This window comes from Plectropomus leopardus, chromosome 20 (assembly GCF_008729295.1).
Source record: "Plectropomus leopardus isolate mb chromosome 20, YSFRI_Pleo_2.0, whole genome shotgun sequence".
Taxonomy (NCBI): domain Eukaryota; kingdom Metazoa; phylum Chordata; class Actinopteri; order Perciformes; family Serranidae; genus Plectropomus; species Plectropomus leopardus.
Genome location: NC_056482.1, coordinates 16,236,534 through 16,254,573, shown reverse-complemented (window position 1 = coordinate 16,254,573; position 18,040 = coordinate 16,236,534). Strand labels below are relative to the sequence as shown.

The 18,040-nt window shown below is 36.0% G+C and overlaps 2 protein-coding genes across 4 annotated transcripts in view; one reads left to right on the top strand and one right to left on the bottom strand.

Moving 5' to 3' along the window:
- Positions 1-13,387, bottom strand: part of plgrkt (plasminogen receptor, C-terminal lysine transmembrane protein) — a 23,976-nt gene extending 10,589 nt beyond the window's left edge. The window contains exons 1-2 of one of the 3 annotated variants that reach the window (XM_042508845.1): positions 12,604-13,387; positions 2,484-2,585 (exon numbers count right to left, since the gene is read on the bottom strand). In XM_042508845.1, coding sequence (XP_042364779.1) covers positions 2,484-2,564 — 81 coding nt within the window. In that variant the 5' untranslated portion in view covers positions 2,565-2,585; positions 12,604-13,387. Of the gene's footprint in view, positions 1-2,483; positions 2,586-2,834; positions 3,103-12,603 lie in introns of those variants that run through there. The other 2 variants (XM_042508844.1, XM_042508843.1) reach the window with 2 other exon arrangements.
- si:ch211-241b2.5 lies at positions 7,505-18,040 on the top strand. The gene is made up of 9 exons (XM_042508842.1): positions 7,505-7,906; positions 9,141-9,201; positions 9,287-9,549; positions 10,383-10,479; positions 11,132-11,398; positions 13,938-14,054; positions 15,815-15,859; positions 16,783-16,906; positions 17,382-18,040. Exons 2-9 carry the CDS (start codon positions 9,147-9,149, stop codon positions 17,869-17,871), a joined length of 1,458 nt encoding a protein of 485 aa, XP_042364776.1. The 5' UTR covers positions 7,505-7,906; positions 9,141-9,146; the 3' UTR covers positions 17,872-18,040.

The following is an 18,040-nucleotide window of genomic DNA, read 5'->3' as shown; positions in this document are numbered from 1 at the left end:
CCACGGCTTTTAGCCGTCCACCGAAGCTAATTTAAAAACACAGGAGTTTTTTGCAGGCTTTATTCGATTCAAAAGGTGATCAACTTGGCATTTTTCCAAAATTTTTTCCTGCATAACTGTCCACTGTGTAGGATTTGGGGTCATCAATAAGCAGAAATGGTATATAATATTTATAACTATGTTTTAATTAGCACATAATGAGCTAAAAATAAGATTTTTTGAATTTTTGTATCCTTAAATTCAGGAGGTCTAGATTAAGCCATTCGCATTTTGCGTCAGGCAGTGTAGTACTCATTGCTAGATGCCACTAAATCCTACACACTGTACCTTTAATTGTACTAATTAATTAATTGTGTCCACTTTTTTAAAAATAGTTTTACCAACATTTGTCAGCCTTTAGCCACTCTCGAATCACCCCGTGTACTACTGTACTTTTTTTATGACAGGAGTTTTCTGTTAAATGCTCTCCTTCCTGTCAGGTGCTTTCAAACAAGTCTAAAACATTGTGGAGTGGTTTCACTTCTCACCTTTTTCACTTTCAAACCCACTCAAGTTCAATGACTGTGAATAACATCCAACCCTATTATTAGCAGCCAACACACATATTGAATAAAGAAATAATAAAAACTTCATTGACGTCATTTCACAGCTGCTGTTTTATCCTCAGCATGTGCATCACATATATCAACACATATAAAATTAATATTTAAGATGGACACTGTGGTTCACACACAAAGCCCCAGTGGATCAATTAGCTTTTACGAAGTGACTTGAAAACACTGGCGAGCAATCATCTCTGACACCTTAATGCATGGGGAGGCAACAGTGTTTCCTTTTCAGACATTCTGAAATTGCCAGGGTCAATGCTATTCATTAAATGTGGAGATGTAAAAATGCAATTTCACTGTTGAAGATGAAAGAAAGCAGCAAGATTATTTCCTGTTACAGACGGTAATGTATTCAACTATTAGCGACCCTGAAGATTTTTTTGGGCTGTTTGACACTCAAGTATGTTTTGTTCATCTAAGATCTGACAGGTTAAATGTATCAATCAAAATATATTATCACATAATAATTTCAAGCAGGCAGACAGATAATGGTCAAATGAGTAATGTCTTATTAATTGTATTCAAATGTGATTCTGAGTCATAAATATTAAACTATCTCTAGTAAGTTAAGTGAATGAAACAATGTAGATCCACTACAACAATACTTATTTGCCTCAGCGTCATTGTTATGACGTAATGAGGGCGCTCTGAAACTCAATTGCCAAACCCTTGCCATCAATCAATAGTATTAATCATCTGAGAGAGCAGGAGAATATTACGGGGCAGAAAGTTGGATAATGTCATTTGTGTTATGACAGTCACACATCCCACCTGCTGCTCCGCAGCTTACAGGCATGAATAAATTCCAAAAAGGAGGAGAAGAAAAAAACAATCCTTTATTTAAATGAAATAATGTGTGCTAAAAAAAAACTTTGGTCTCTATATGGAAATGCAGAGATTTGAACTGAAGCTTCCATACCTAGATACTACACTGAGTGATTCAAAGAAAAGACAGAACACGAGTCTGACAAGACAGATGGACAGGATTGACAGACGGTTTTCACAGAAGATATGTTGGCCCATCATAGTAAGAAAACTACAAATGTGACAAATTAAACTAACAATTACGGATGCATGATAATATGGGCACATCATCAGTATCGACCGATATTGTCTTTCAAATAAAACATCAATATCGGCCAGCATTTATATATATACATATATATATATTACTTTGTGTTTTTTGGCAAAGTAAGCACGTGCAAAACATCAACACTATATTAAAGTACTTTCCTTCTTTTCTTTTGCACATTGACTGAATATTACATACATTAAATAACATTGTATTTTATTTCTCCATCTGCTGGTGGGCCATCACATTAAGAGTATGCATAATACGATGTTAGGTCCACTACAGAAGAGACTTAATGACCATTGGAGAAAAAGTGGATATGTCAATATCTCATAGGCTTTTTCATGAGGGAACCAGGGTGATGCTAACTTCCATGTTGGCCTAGAGAAAAATATCATCTCTCATGTACTCTACTGAAAGGTGAAATATTCCTTCAAGGTCCTCTTTGTGTCAGCTGTGTACATTAGTTGTGTGTTGAAAACTCAAATATTCCTAATCAAAATTACAGGTCATCACCTCACCACACGATGAATCTGGGGTTTCAGGGGCATTGTGGGCATTGTGTCTGCTTTGCACAGTGGGTAAAGTAGTATATTTTGATTTTCTACCAAAGACACATAAAAATGAGATACAATCCATGCCACATTAGATCAAAACATAATTTAAGCAAGTCACTTCCATGTTTCACCTGACACAGGCACCACATGGTTGCAGGTGAATGGAGTAAGCCATAAGTGCAAATGAGATCTTTTGAGCAATCATGTTGTTTTTAATACTATTTGAGAGTATGCACCTTCACTCACCTGCAGCCGTGCATTGTGGAGCATGAACTCTTGCTGCTTTTTAAAGTTTGCATCCATGGATTTGGACAGTAGAAATCCCATGGTGGCGGTGTTACTGTTCACCTAAAGACACAGTTACTCAAAGTTATGCTGCAGTCAAACTTAACGTAACTTACACAAATACAATGTATAGAGGTTCAAACTTTATAAACTTTGTTTCACTGTACTTTAGTTTAGCCGCCGACTCTCATTTCAGTGCTTCTGTCCAAAATGCTAAAACCATCTAACGTGCAAATGTTGCTAATGCTAGGTGCTAGCAACACGTAGCGTTAGCAAACATAAAAATACTTAACGTGTGCTTTGTAGGCTCACCTGTGTGTGTTAATTTGGCTTACAACCGTGCAGTAATACTACTACTGACAGCTCTCCACGCTTCGCCTGACAAGTGTCTGTTTTAACCTTGAGTGGTAACTGTTAGCTGGGTTAGCTTAAAATGAAGGCTTTACGTACCTAACACACGTTGAAGACGGGAAGCTAGATAATATAATGATACTTGTCATAAAAGCAGGACTGACAAGGATTTCAAGGGCATGTCTCTTCAAAACAAAAACGTGTACACCGCCTTAAACGACTGACTTCCTGTCTGTGGGTCTGTCATCATTGGGTATAAATAAAAAAACTAAACTTCCGGTTAATCTTTCAAAATAAAACAAAAAGCACGTGTGTAGCAATGCTAAACAAGAAGGATGCTTTCCAAAGTCAAAACTTATATTACAGGGGCATTTTAATGACAGTCTACCACGAGAATAAGATACTGTAAACTCACTTTAAATCATGATTGTGATTTTTCAACTGGGACAAGTCACAATCATGATTCAAATGAATTAATTCAAACCAGTTTAGTCACACGGTTTTGCTCTGACCTTGAGAAAAATGTACATTTTACACGCGGTTCTTGTATTCAAGAGTTATGCTAGTGATTTTCTCAGACATAGATTCAGAAATGCATTAATATCTATAGTCTCTGGCACTGTACAGGCCATAGTCCTAGTGCAGTTAAATGAGAAGTGACTCCCTCTGCTGGTGTCATTGGGTCTATTCTTCCAAATTCAACAGTGGTTTGCTTTTCAGTCAGTGACTTGTTTGCCTTAAGAATCAAATATATATGTCTCAAAATTACAAGGATTTTTCTGAGGATTACAAATGAATTATGTAGAAACGATGAGCCCTCAGATTGAATGAGGATTTGACCACTGGGTCAGCATTAAACAATAAAAATCACTTGATTTATAAAGTAATTTAAGTGATTTTAATTAAAATAATGTTTTGGACTAGTATGTATATCGTATAATATAAAGTAAATGTAAATAGATTGATCATGGGAAGATTATGAGACAATAGGCCATGACATGTAGACTTTGTGGAGGGTTTACTTCTTTTTTTGTTTTTTGGTTGTTTTCTCTTTGTAGTTGTTCTATATTTTTGTGGTTTTATGTTTGTTTGTGGATATTTTGTGTATCCTTGTGGGTGTTTTCTGTCTCTTTGGGGTAAATGTGTGTCTTTTGTAGTTATTTTGTACTCTTTAAAGTTCCTTTGTATCTCTTTGTGGTAATTTTGAGTCTTTTTCTGGTTGGTACATGTTCTTTTGAGTGACATTAGATAGATAGATCTAAGCCATTACAAAGAGTTAGGTTTAAAACTTGAAGACTTTTATGTAGGCCTAAATGCTGTTACCTGTATAGGCTCCACTACCCATTAATAATGAATGAATAGATGGACTTTGCACAACCAGGGCCCTTAATAGGTGGCAGTAAACTAAAACTTTATGGGAAAGTAAGCATGCTTAGCAGCCTTTGTTGATTCTGACTCAGTCAGTCAAAGTGAAAATGTTGATGCTGCAGTGTACTATATCAAACCAAGCTATCTTTTTTCATCAATGCATTTCAACAGTGTTGGGGACTACGGGTCAACTTTCACCTTCCTCTGTAAATTATGTTTGATTTTCCAGCTTCTGGTTTGCAAATTAATACAACTGAATAATAGAGTCAGGTCTTTTTCCATTTTAACTAAATAAATTGTTTTTTAAAAAAATACATTTTTTAGATTGAAATGTGGTCTAAAGAGTCATAATCACAGCATGTAGCAACCAAACAGAACCAGTAAAGGTCAAAATTTAAAAAATAAGCATAATGCTGCATTTAGCAGTATATTACCTTGACCATCCCATGCTGTCTTTTTCTCTCAATATTTTTTACATCCTTGTCACACTCGTTCAGTACTGTACAAAAGCCTATTGAATGATTTATCACAGAAATAACCTTATACGACATTATTTCGTAGTGGGTAAAAAAACATGTTTACACAAGATCTGTATCACAAACCTATGATGATAACAAAAATACACATGTATTTTATGTGTTTTATCTTTTAGTTATCTCAGTAGTGGATTCCATAACAGATTTCCCAAGGGCTTTCTGAAACAAGGGACATGGAGGCAAAATTAAACCCCCAGTGACAAAACATCGATAAGATCAGACATGCACCATATCGTATTTTCCATGTTACAAAATAAGGTTGTGTTTTTGAGTCAAATGTAAACACACACCACATAAGGGAGTGAGTACATGCTGAAGGGAAGCCCACAAAAACTTTCATACAGTCATACAGTAAATGGGACACTGCAATCTCTCCCAGACAGAATTCAACGGATGTGTGTACACCTCGTGAATGGGAATTCCACCTGGCTTGTAATTTGGCAATGTGAATATGTTGTAAAAAATCTCTCTTGTATGCTGCGTGAGATGTTTATCTTTTTAGATTCCCAGCTTTCTCAAATGACGTGTATGGACATGTGCAGACATGAATGTCTGTTGTTTGGAGATCATTTTCCCTATTCCCATTTTCCCTTACTGAAAATTCCATTTTACTTACAAGACTGTAGTAGTAGCTAAGTGGTTACAGAGGTAGTATTACACTATCAAGGGTGAAATGAAACTCAGTACATTTACTTGTGTGTGTCAATGTCCAATTTTGTGGTAATTGTACTCAAAAGTCTCCATATTCTACAACTTTGTGCCTCCAATTCGATATTTTTTCAGAGGGAATATTGCACTTTTAACTTCTCCAAATGTATTTGACAGCCATAATCATTACTTTTCAGAATAAAATCTTAAGTAGAGAACATGTGGTGAGTTTGTTAACTGTGATGCATTTGTACAGATTAAACTGCCTAGTAGTTTATTGAATCATCGCAATTTACTCCACCTCAACCAGATACACTGAACATGACTCTTACACATTTATGCATCAGTTATAGCTTTTTAGCAAATAGGTACCCACCTGCTGTAAAAAGACATAAAAAAAGAGGTGGGTGTGCCCCATACCTGCAATCCCTACTGATTATATACTGGTGAAAACATAGTTATATGAATATTTGATTCCACCTCTACCTATAGATGCCCCTAAATCCTACACACTGCTCATTTGAAACAATTGATCATTTCCTCCAAGTCCAAAGATTAAAAAGTATGATGGGTACAAACCAATTTACTACCCTTAATTTCCAGATCAACTAACATTAATGCTATATGCCAGCAATTCTCTAGATTCAGTTTGAAAAAAAAGTTTCACAAATAAATACACATTTTTAAAAAGCATTTATGATTTTTGTAAGTTTAACATACTTTTATTTTGTTGTTAAATTGGTAAAATATTTGGTGAAAAGCACATTATAACTTGTTTAGTACTCAAAAGACTTAATTTGGTACTGTCAATCTTGACTTGGGACTAATCTTGAGACTTGAGACTTACTTGTAACATGCAAAACAACCTCTGCCTCACATTTATACATCAGTAATAATAATCCAGTCATAGGATAATTAATAATATAATTCTGATAAGGGGCACTGTGCATAATGAATAGACCCACTTTTACTTTTGACACATTAAATACATTTTGATGACAATACAGGTTTCATTTTAAGTAAGATTTTGAATGCAGAACTTTAACTTTTTGTATACTTTTTGTAAACTTTTGTATATAGTAAATATGGATACTCTTTTCTAAGGCCAAATGTGGGACCTAAATGCTTCTTCTACTCGAAGGTTTGACCAAAACTTTGGCAGTTACAGTAAATGCTAAATCATGCCTCACCACTGGTATCATTAAACCTCACTGAACTGTACATTTGCTGAGCAAGACTTAAGTCGTGTGGAGGAAACTGCAACTCTTCAGTGACACTGTGGTACTGTACACATGATGTCATAGGGACCCCCAAGAAGGAACTGATGATCACACAGACAGAAACAACAACAGAGAGGAGAAACACACAAGCCACTAGTCTCAAATATGTCCCACCGGCTCTGTTTAATCTGATTTACAAATGCCTATAAAACTCAGTTTTATAAAAAGTCTGCCCTTAATCTTATTCTTTGATAGTGTTTATTGTTTTTTGTCATACATTTCAGAGTGGTTTTGTTTCAGTGTCTCCATATGACTCTTTCTATATGCATTTCAATATATGTTACATGTTTATCTGCCTTAAATTCACAAGTTTGTTTTGTTATGGGCATCATGAAATAATTTTTTATTGACGTCATATCTGCCTATATATAGGCCTATGGTTAAAACTTCTACTCCTAATTTTATCTTCTTATATGAGCTTAATTCTTTCATCTTGTTTTTTTTGTTTTTTTTTTTTACAACTTATAGATAAAATATTATGTATTTCATTTTTATACTGTAAATCATCTTTTCTAATAAGCACATTGTGCTTAAGTTTGAAAAGTGCTATATGAATAAAGATTATTATTATCATTATTATTATTATTATTATTGGTTATTGCACGTGCAACGGATAAAGAAACATCTGCCAATAACATTTACTGGTTGGTTGTAGAGCACTAAAATTCGGGCTCTTTTATGACTCATTGCCATTGGATAAGGTATTGCTCATTTCCTTACTGTAAGTGAGGTGACATTTCCGTGTTAACTCTCGTTGTATTGTTAACCCTTTCCAGGTATCTGACGAGCTGATTCAAGTTTGCATTGGATCATAATTTTTTACGCAAGAGTTGTTTCCTTGTCATATACCGAAATATAGCTGGATTCAACAATGTTTAGTGTTTTCTTGTTGTAGGGGTGCGCACAGTACAGGGACAAAAACCTGTCAATCCTCTCGAATTGGGCGCAAATACTTTGGCGTCACAAGGTAAAGTCTTAAATTTTTAGTTACAGTAAGACTTCGCTGGGGTTTAGGTTGATAACGATTAGTAAATACTTAGTTAGGGGGTTCAAATAGCAGGGCTGCGCTTGTGTCACGCCCACACTGGTTTTTGGGTAAGTCCTTCATAAACAGAGGAAGCGACGCAGAGACCTCAGATAAAAGCTGAAGGAAGAAGGAAACACCAGATGAAAACATAACAACAAGCTGTATTACCTGCAGGTAAGAATATTATTATTGACTACTAAACAACAATTAGGGTTTGCGCAACTACAAAAGCTTGATTTTATTCTTATAATTAGTATTACTACTAGTAGTAATTCTATTAATGATATATTTTTTTAATATTATAGGGTGAATACTGGTAAAGTGGGTATATAGGTAAAGTAGGACAGTTAACCTTTATCATTTACTAAAACTCAGCACTGAGCTCATCATAAGAAAGTATGCCATTATTGGATATAGGTTATGTTGCCATGAAGCTGTATTATGTATATATAAGTTCTGAAGTTAAAAATGTTAATAATGTTAAGGTTATATATTTTTTTTAAATGATAGATAGTTTGTCATTGGTTTTATAAGATGTAATGGCAATCAGAATTAAAAATAAAAAAATCTACGTTCATAGTAATCTTTTTCTATTTATGATTTTTGGGGTGAATCTGCTCTACCGGCACCCAACCTTTAAATAATAAAAAAAGATGTTTATTGTTGTTTATATTGTTATTGTTTATTTCACCAAATTCATTAGGCCTACACTTCAGTGACATCAGAATGTGTTTGAAGTGTCCCAGATTGCCAATAAAAATGTCCCACTTAGACAACAGCACCAAAATAAGGTTTGGGGCAAATGCGTGTTTAATGTTTCTGTCTTTTTTCTTCTGTCTTCTTCTGTGTTTGATTCTCATGAAACTGGCACAGAATGACTAATGTGCTTATCACTCAACAGCTCATTCAGGAAATTAATTCAAATTTCAAAGAATTTTGAGATCTGTATGATATGGTGCTATGTGTGACGAAGGTGCACAATCATTTTTATGTAAGGCACCTTAGGTAAAACAATATTTGGCATGTGTCCGACTCTTTTCTTACTCAGTGTTACATAAAACAGCCAGTGTGTGAGTTGACAAATATCCAGAGTCAACAGAATCAACCAACAGCATCTTCATTGCTATTTTTATCTCTTTACTCAGGATAAATCAGTAGGGAAGTTATTTGATTTTGAGTGCTGATTCATGCTGATATTAGGAATTAAAATGTGTGTCTCACCAACATTTGATGTGATGTGATGCCATGTGTGTTTGTCTCAGAGTCATGTCATTTTTCTGCAAAGTAAAAAAGGAAACTAGATCAAGCTACTTGTGGCTGTTGATATCACATCCGGTCCTCTCCAGTAAAATGATTCATGTTTCTCTGTAAAATGACCAACACCTTTCAACATTTTTGTGTTTCTTAGGTCTCAATGGACTGGGCCGTTGTGGTAGTTTTGCAAGTTATGCTACAGCCATCTCTCTCAGGTTTGTAGTAAGAAATCTCTCCCTTAGATTTCATAAAACCTTAATTTGAATATTCCTGACATGACTTTGTATTATTCCTCTGCAGCGTTGTTCACTGTTGAGGCAGAGCAAACCACATACAAGTCAAAGTTTGGGGAAGATGTTGTCATGGGCTGCAGGTTTCAGCCGAAACTACCAGGTCCTCTTGCTGACCTGGAGGTGAACTGGCACTGGATTGGCGCCAACTCATTCCGAGATGTGTATAAAATGGATAACTGGAAGGAGAACTTAGCGCTCCAGCATCCGGACTATCAAGGCCGGGTTAGGCTTCTCACTGACCAGCTGCTGGATGGCTGGGCCAAGTTAGAGGTGAATATTTGCAATGATGTGTTCAGGTTCACATAGAATTTGTAGGGCAGGCAAAATTTCATCTAAAGTGACGTGGTTAAGTTGTTTGCACTTGCCATACCTAAGGATGGCACGTAAACTGTCCTGGATGCCTCGTTTTTGTAAAAGTATCATATTTATCTCCCAGTATTCTCTATGCACACAGTATCAGATACAGAGGCACCAAAAAGGGACAGAAAACATTAGTGTTTGCTTAAAACACAACAATAAACCAAGAGATTTGCTAAAACCTTGTAGTAGAGATAGAAAAAGAGGGATTGTGCAACAGAATTTATGATTTTGGTTAATTTAACCCTTTAACACCTAGGCCAACATCAGCTTTTTAGTGCTGCATGCAGATGCCTTTTAATAGCATTTAAATCCCCCAAACCTGAGAAAATTAACAAAGTGACAAGGAAATTATTTGAAAACTAGCTGGGAGGGATTATTAGATGCTATCTAAAAAAGGGGAAAATGTCTAGAGCACTTAAGTTATAATTCTCTTAATTATTTAATAAAAATTATATGAGAGAAAAAATAACAAAAATGCAATTATTTGTTTAGCACTCTCTTGGGGTAATTTTCTTGTATGCCCGTTTGTTTGTTCGTTTACTTTTTTCTTATTTTCTGGTAATTTTCTTGTAACGTTCAACTAATTTCTTGCTAATTTTAGAGCCATTTTTTATTAAATTGCATGTCACCCTATTCTGATGTTTTTGAAAATAAAATTGAGCCACATTGCTCAGGGCTCAAAGGGTTAAACCTCTTGTTTATGAGGGCATAACTAAGGACTCTCTTCTTTTTTCATTTAACAGATCTCCAGACTCAGAATTAACGATTCTGGAAACTACCAATGTTTGGTACGGACAAAGGAAGGAACAGATTACAAAGCAATAACTTTGTCTGTTACAGGTAAGTACTGAGTCTGTGACGGGGAGTGCGTGTAGATGGACATGAATAATCGTTTTTATGATTGGTATTTTGGAATATCCTGTTAATGTGTTTGAGCATGTAAACACCATATTCTGTTTATGAGAAACACAAATGTATTAGCTGTAGTTCTCTGACAGAAATTGGGTTGTATACGGAAATATGAATAACCTGATTTCTCTCTGCTTTTGTAAACGCCATATCCCGAAATATAATCATAACTGGGATAAATGGTTTATCCATGTCCATGTAATCACGCTCAGTGTAATGCTTCAGGTTTTGAGGGGAAGACTTCTGGGGCTTTGTTGTAGGAGGGGCTGCAACATGGTCATTTCTGGGCAGCCACAGCATCACTCATTGTGAAAATGAAACAGAGACCAATATTACTCAATCTGGTAAAAGAATGCTTTTGGGTCATTTTAACTTTCCCAAAAATCTTACCCAAGTCATGCAAGATCTTTTGATCATAAAAAGATTATATCATTGATCAGATTCACTCAACTGCACAGAGTAAAGTGAAACAACAAAATGCCGTTTTAGTGCAAAAATCAGTAAACATGTCTATATCTTGTGTATAGTAATGCTATTCTAAAAGTAAGATAGTAAATATCCTTTTTATCTGATTCTGCACTAGCTCCATATAAAGATGTGACTAAACGCATCCAGAAGGCTGCAGAGGGGGATGAGTTGCTGCTAACTTGCCAGTCTGAGGGATACCCACAGTCCTCTGTGATGTGGCACAATGGTCACCAGCGGACAATTAATTCCAGCACCACAGCAGAATCAACTCCAGAGCAGCTTTTTAAAGTCACCAGTCAGATACGTGTCGGATCATCGGAGAAAAACAACTACACGTGTACCTTTACAAATGATGGCTCCTTCCAGACGTTTGTTATTCCAGGTACTTTTTTTTTTTCCTTTAAAGTGATACTTTGCCAGTGTTGTATTACAACAATGTGGGCGGTTCGGTAAATTAACTGTGGTAAACTTCCTCCTCCTTTTTGCCAATGCCCACATTTACCTGCTTATTTGCTAGCAAAATTTTTTTTGCTGACTCTTGGCTCTCTTGTTGCTCAAACTACTGTTTCATTTTTGTATGGCTGCCACATGGACTCAAAGAGTATAGAAATGTATCAAGAGAGAGCCGCACCTCTTTCTTCAATCTGTAGAACTAAGAATTGCTGAACAGATACACTGTAAACCAAGATTCTGTTACTGCGTTGTCTATTTCTCGCCTAAAATGTTTTCAGAAATATATATTTTGGAGCACTGTTTAGCTGGATGTCACTGGCTGGCCACAATATTGTTTTTCAGATACTTTTATACTACTACTTTTATAATGTCACCCACCAGAAGTAGCGTTTATTGGTCCAGTGTGTGGCAGTGCATTCTTGTTGTATGTTTTATACTTCTTGAGCAAAAAGCGAATATCCCAGCCCTTTTTTCTGTTTTCTTTGGTCATGTAGCACCAGTTTCAAAAGTATTTGCATCTCTCTATTGCATAAGCAGCCCAGTTCTATAAAAAAAGCACCTGACCTGCAATGAAATACTTCTTTCAGTCTTTCTTCCAAAGCAAGACTCAAAAGCCACATGTTTAGAAGGAAAGATGACGGCAGGACGTTTTTTTTTTTTTTTAAAAATGCTTATTGTTTACTGTAATTGCAACATATTCAGGTCAAGTTTGACCAGTGAACTTTTTTGCATGTCATACCCCATCACTCTCCCATCATTTTTTGTTTGCTTTCTACCACCACAAAAATTTACAAAAAGAATGAATTAAGAATGAGATAATACAAATGATCTGTCCAGTGGTAGAATGTTACAAAGTCCAATTACTCAAATACTGTAGAATACTGAAGTACTTGTACTTCACTTGAGAGTTTCCATTTCATTTTACTTCATGCTTTTACTCCTCTGAATGCCGGAGTGAAAATTGTACTTCTTGCTCCATTGCATTTTATGATAACTTTAGTTAATTTGCAGATTCAAATCATTCACATAAAACACAATCAGCTGTGATGCATATGTATGATACATCACTATTTATAATCAAAACATTTAATATGCACAAGGAAAAAGAAATTATTGGTTGTTTTGTATACTCACATAAAAATGAAAAGTCGGTTGCTCATGGAAAACGGAGAACACCTTGATACACAGGAAGGCAATCCAGGCACTTGAAAAATATCTAAATGAGAAGGGAAATATTGAAACTCTTTATAATAATGACAAAATTAGTAAAAGAGCCAATGTGTCTCGACCACTGCAGGTCTTCATCAGTGCTTTAAAACAGACAACAAGGGCATGGCCTCACCTATAGCAGCAACCAATGGGAGGCAGTAACATGACTGAGATAATTACATGGCAGGTGAAACAAATTCAAAAATAATGGAAACATAAAGTGACATGGGATGAGATTACCCAGAAAAATGAACATATTAGGTGAATAATATAAATCCATATAGGATTAAAAACATAGTCTCTGAGAAAAAAGTGAAGGCATTAGAAAACAGGGACAAATCAGAGAAAACACATCCCTGTCTTCAATAAGAACGGGTTACTTTAATGCGTTCTTTTTGTGTAATATATTTTATAAATTATTCTGAAACAGGGCGTTCTTAGTATTATTACACTCTGATACTGCTACTTTTACTTAAGTAAAAGATTCTTCTTCCACTATGTAGTGCTTCACAATTATTTGACTTTTTGATTTTTTTGTGGCTCTCACATCAATATCTCTTCTATAAACGTGAGAAAAGTGAAGCAGATTTTCCCTAATTTAAACTTGTAAGTTAGGCAAAACCTTGAATAGTGTCATCTGAAAGTAGGAACTGCAATATCATCATTTGCGCACTTATCACCCTGTGAGTGAGTTTGATGCTTCACGGTCTTGCTCCCTTTTTTCAGTGAAAAGCCTTTACTCTGCTTTTCGGTGAAGCTGTAGGTGGTGTGTTTGGGTTTGAGCTTTGATTCAGCAGTGTGTAGGAGTTCTGTTACAAGAGATGTTGTCGTATGGAAATGTTTAACTTGTTTGTGTGTATGTGGGCTGCTCATGTTTCTGCTTGTACATGTGCAAAGTGTTTTTACCCTTTCGGATTCTGTTTGAACTTGATAAGTTAAAAAAATAAAAGTATCAGGATATACTCATGTTAAAAACTGAAAATGGTCTTTAAAAACAACAAAAAATGAAAAGTTAAAGAAGATCTGGCTGCATGCTCCACTGTGCAAAAAATGCTAACACAAGCATGAGTCACTTTTTCTTTTAGTTCATGACCAATAAGAGGAAGTTTATGATGGTTTGTCTTTGGTATATTTGGTTATTTCCATAGTGGTCAACCATGTTAAAAACATGGTGATAAATCACAAAATGCAAAATACAACACTTTTTTCCAGGTTCTGTGGCACATTTTAAGATAATTCTCCCTCTCTTTTTTCCACAGATGACATACCTGCTGCTTCACCGCAAGTAAAAAGTGACGCTTTGTTCATTATTTTGAGCATAGGAGTGATAATGGCTGTCATCGTCTTTGCGGTGCTCATGTACCGACGACGAAAAGGTAAGCTATCACTCAATTCTTTATGTGCACAGCACATTACAAATTGAGGACATGCGGCTTCCAACAAATACAGCAAGTCATAGCATGCAGATGTAGATTGGAGACAAACTGTCCAAACCACACTTCTCTGATGTCCGAAAAAATCACATCAAATGAAAATTTGTGTTTGACACTGGCATATGAGACAATGCACACCAGTTATGACAATGCAGAATCAGCTCTACTGGCCAACACACTTAAGTATGTTAACAGAAAAAAAGTTGAAATGGTGTAACAATAAATATAAAATGATGAATAATTCCACATACAGCTATAGTGAAATATGTCTCCAACCATGCCTCTCTCATGCACTTCAAAATGTCTTCAAACAAAGTCAGTTGCTTTCGATTTCCCCCTTTTTTTTAGGGGAGATAGATAGTAGATGTTTGTGCTCCAGCAGCATAAGTGCATTTTCAACTTAGTCACTTGGCTCTGGCTGCATTTAAAGGTGAATTTTAGTACTGGACCGACTAAACCATTTTGAGCCTTCTAGAGATGAGAAGGGCCTCAGCGAGCTTCTACTATTTTTTATTTTTTAAAAAGTTGAGTCTTTCAACCAATTTATAGTATGTGCACTGAACAAGCTCTGCAGGAAATGGGAGTGCAAAATGCAGTTGTGGATCTTTTTAATCTTTATTATTTTCTCTTTCTTTTAAGTATTCACACTGTTTTATTTTTAACTGTTTAAACCCATTTGTAAAAAATACAGCAATAATCTAGGACGTAACAGAATAGAACTTAATACACCTATATTGTCAAACCAGAACTGAGTTCCTCTCACCTCAAAAAAACATACACTGGTGCTAAATTCATTAGTCAGCATCCAAGGTGTGTCCTTCCTTTCAAAGCTATAGCACCCCAATGGTGCTTTCTTTTTGTTTTCATCAAATGGGCAGAGGAACCTGCCTCCTGTGAGTATAAAACTGTGTCATTTCAGCCGAAAAGAGAACAGAGGCTGTGACACACACAGGGATACATGTTGAGATAAGTAATTTTACTGCTGGAAAGAGGAAGTACTTGTGAATTAAAGTTCACAGTGTTGTAGTTAAGATGTTAGATTTGTTACCTTAATGTCTGCAATTTGGACTTGAGGGAAGTTTACCAGCATGTGACCGGCCATGCATGTTTCCATGTGACCATGACTTTGCTGTTTGGGCCTGACGTGTGTTGCAACTATCAAGGTTGGAAACACCCGTTGGTATTGGTATTGGTTTGTGAGAGAGGGGAATTTGAGGCTATTTTTCAGTGTAGCACGTTTCTTGTTTGTATATTCCCCTAATAAGCGCCTCCATCATTTCAGTAGAAAGCTTATTACACGTTTTTCCAAAGATTAATGTGTGAAAATGAAAAGGCACTTCAGCTACAAGTCCGGAAACCGAGATAGTATTTTTGAGTTGGTTTCAGGTTGTAATTTCCGGAAAGTTCTTGTTCACCATAAAGTAATGAAGTCTGTACATTTACCATAACATGTACTAATACCTTTAAATTATATAGCATTTTGAAAAAACACAAAAAAAAGAATGTACTTTCAAGAGCACATAAAATACATGATACATATTTAAGATTTGGAAGAGAAAATACATAATAATTGTTTTTTTAACTAAGATGCATGAATAACACTGTATACAGTGCCAAACATCTACACTCATATCAGTCTATACTTGGATATGTATACACCCACATGCTGTACCAACGCACTAAAGTAACGTTTCTCTCTACAGGTTTCCGCACTCATAGTACCAGGAATCTGTTGGTTGACAGTCGAGGTAGGTGTCTCATGAAGAGGGTTGAGATCATACATTTAGGTTGAGGTTAAGTGAAAAGATCCCCTTTCATTGTAAAGTTGCAAGTTAGAAAATACATCTCTGATTCATCTGATTGTACTGAGGTGTATGTGAGTGGATTCACGCCACCATAATTCTCGTAGTGACTATCGAATTACTCACTGATTAAGGACTATAACACTCTCCTATTTGTGAGTTTTATGAAAAACATTGTATTTTTTCCAACAGGCCTACAGATAAATACAAAAAATTGGAAAGAGATAACTATTTGTAATGAAGGCAAGCCGCTCTTGCAGCTCTAAGAACTGCATAATTTATTTTTCAGTTGATGTGTAAATTTGTTCTTCACAGTTAGAATTTTCTTAAACCCAAGGTAAAGTCTTCAAAGGTCTTGTTTTGTCTAATCAACAGTCCAAAACCCAAATATATTTAGTATACTACCTCATAACACATAGAAAAGCAGAAAATCCTCACAGTTTAGCTGCTTGAACTGGTAAATGTTTGGTATTTTGCTTAAAAAATTACTTAAGTAAAAATGAGGTAATTATCAAAATAGTGCCCAGTTTTTTTGTCGATGACACTACAAATGAATGAATTAGTACTAAAATTGACCATACATAATTAATTTGCAGTGTGGATTTTTTGTGTGCAAACTATCCTTAGATGTTAAACACCAATCTGAAGACACCCACAAGTTTAAGGTTTGGAATAAGCTCCTCAGAAAAGACAAATTCAGGAGGAAAACTTTGTCCAGAAATCTGTAGTTGTCTGTAACAGCATATAGTCCTGAACTTAATAAAATGCCTTTTACTGTAAAGAATATCAGCCTACGCATTATTATGCATATTTGCCTCCTCTTCATGAAGTGACGCAGATATAATCATGATCTGTTTTGTTGTCTGCAGGTTGCATGGAGGAAAATCTGGGGGTGTTTCTAAAACGCCAGTATGCTAACATCTTCAGCTCAGACGCGAGACATCACCAGAATGTTTCCAATGCGGAGGATCTACTTCACACGTTGCAAAACAAGTGAGTCACAAATTTTCCGCATTGATAATAAGGATGCCAAACATCAATGATCCCATTTTACAGCAACAGCAGCAATTTGGGTTTTTTATCCCAAGCCATTGAGAAGAGTTTATTTACCCCTATTCTCTTTGATTTGGGAGCTACGTAGCTTGCAAACTGTTCAGTCAGGAAGCTGGTTAGCTTGATGACTGGCTTGCCTTCCACAAAGTCACTGTCACAATAAAATATGGTGCAAATGCAGAAGGAGCAGCAGATTTTGCAGCTGCAAACTAGACTTTCTTATCAATATAGCATGTACTGAGAAAATCTATTACTTCAACTATGTTTGCCATTGGCGCTGATTTTACATGCACATGAAGAATGGAAAATTTTCCCACTAAGAATTAGACTTTCTGTCTGGACATATACAATTGACACTGCTGATTTTTTAATATTTGCATGTAGGTTATAGTCCCAGTTCTGCTTGTTTTTCCAGTGAGCTCCAGCCTTTGAATCTCCAAGCTCTAATCCCAGAAACTGGAGAGACACTTTTCCTTGAGGGACCTCCAGGGAGCGGGAAGACAACCGTGGCCCACATCCTGGTCTCTTCTTGGACTGAAGGGCCCACAAATGCCCTCTCGAACCTCCTCGATCTCAGCACCATCCAACTTCTCTTCTACGTCGACTGCCGCAAACTGAGGGGCAACTTGTTTCAGGAAATAAGGACTCAACTTTCTCTCACGGAAAAGATATCAACAGAAGATGAGCTGAGGACTTTGTTAACCAGGACCTGTGAAGTTCTGCTGTTGTTGGATGGGTACAGAGAAGGGAACCATTATTTCGACGAGTCCTTGAGGAAGTTTCTAATGGAGAAAGGAGGGTGCAGGGTGCTGGTCATGGCCTGCACGGGACACTGCCCCATGCTTAAGGGGACAGTTGGGTCAAAAGAGGTGGTTCAGCTACAAACAAACAGTGTGAAGTACTGAGGGCACAAAAACATTAAGCACTCGTTAAATATTAAACAAACATTTGTAGGATTTTAGTATATTTTTACACAGACTGTGATTAGATTTTGTATAAGCCCAAATATGCTGCAGAACTTGCTGAATTTATCATATGTAAGATATGCAATAAAAACTACTTTTGTATACTTTA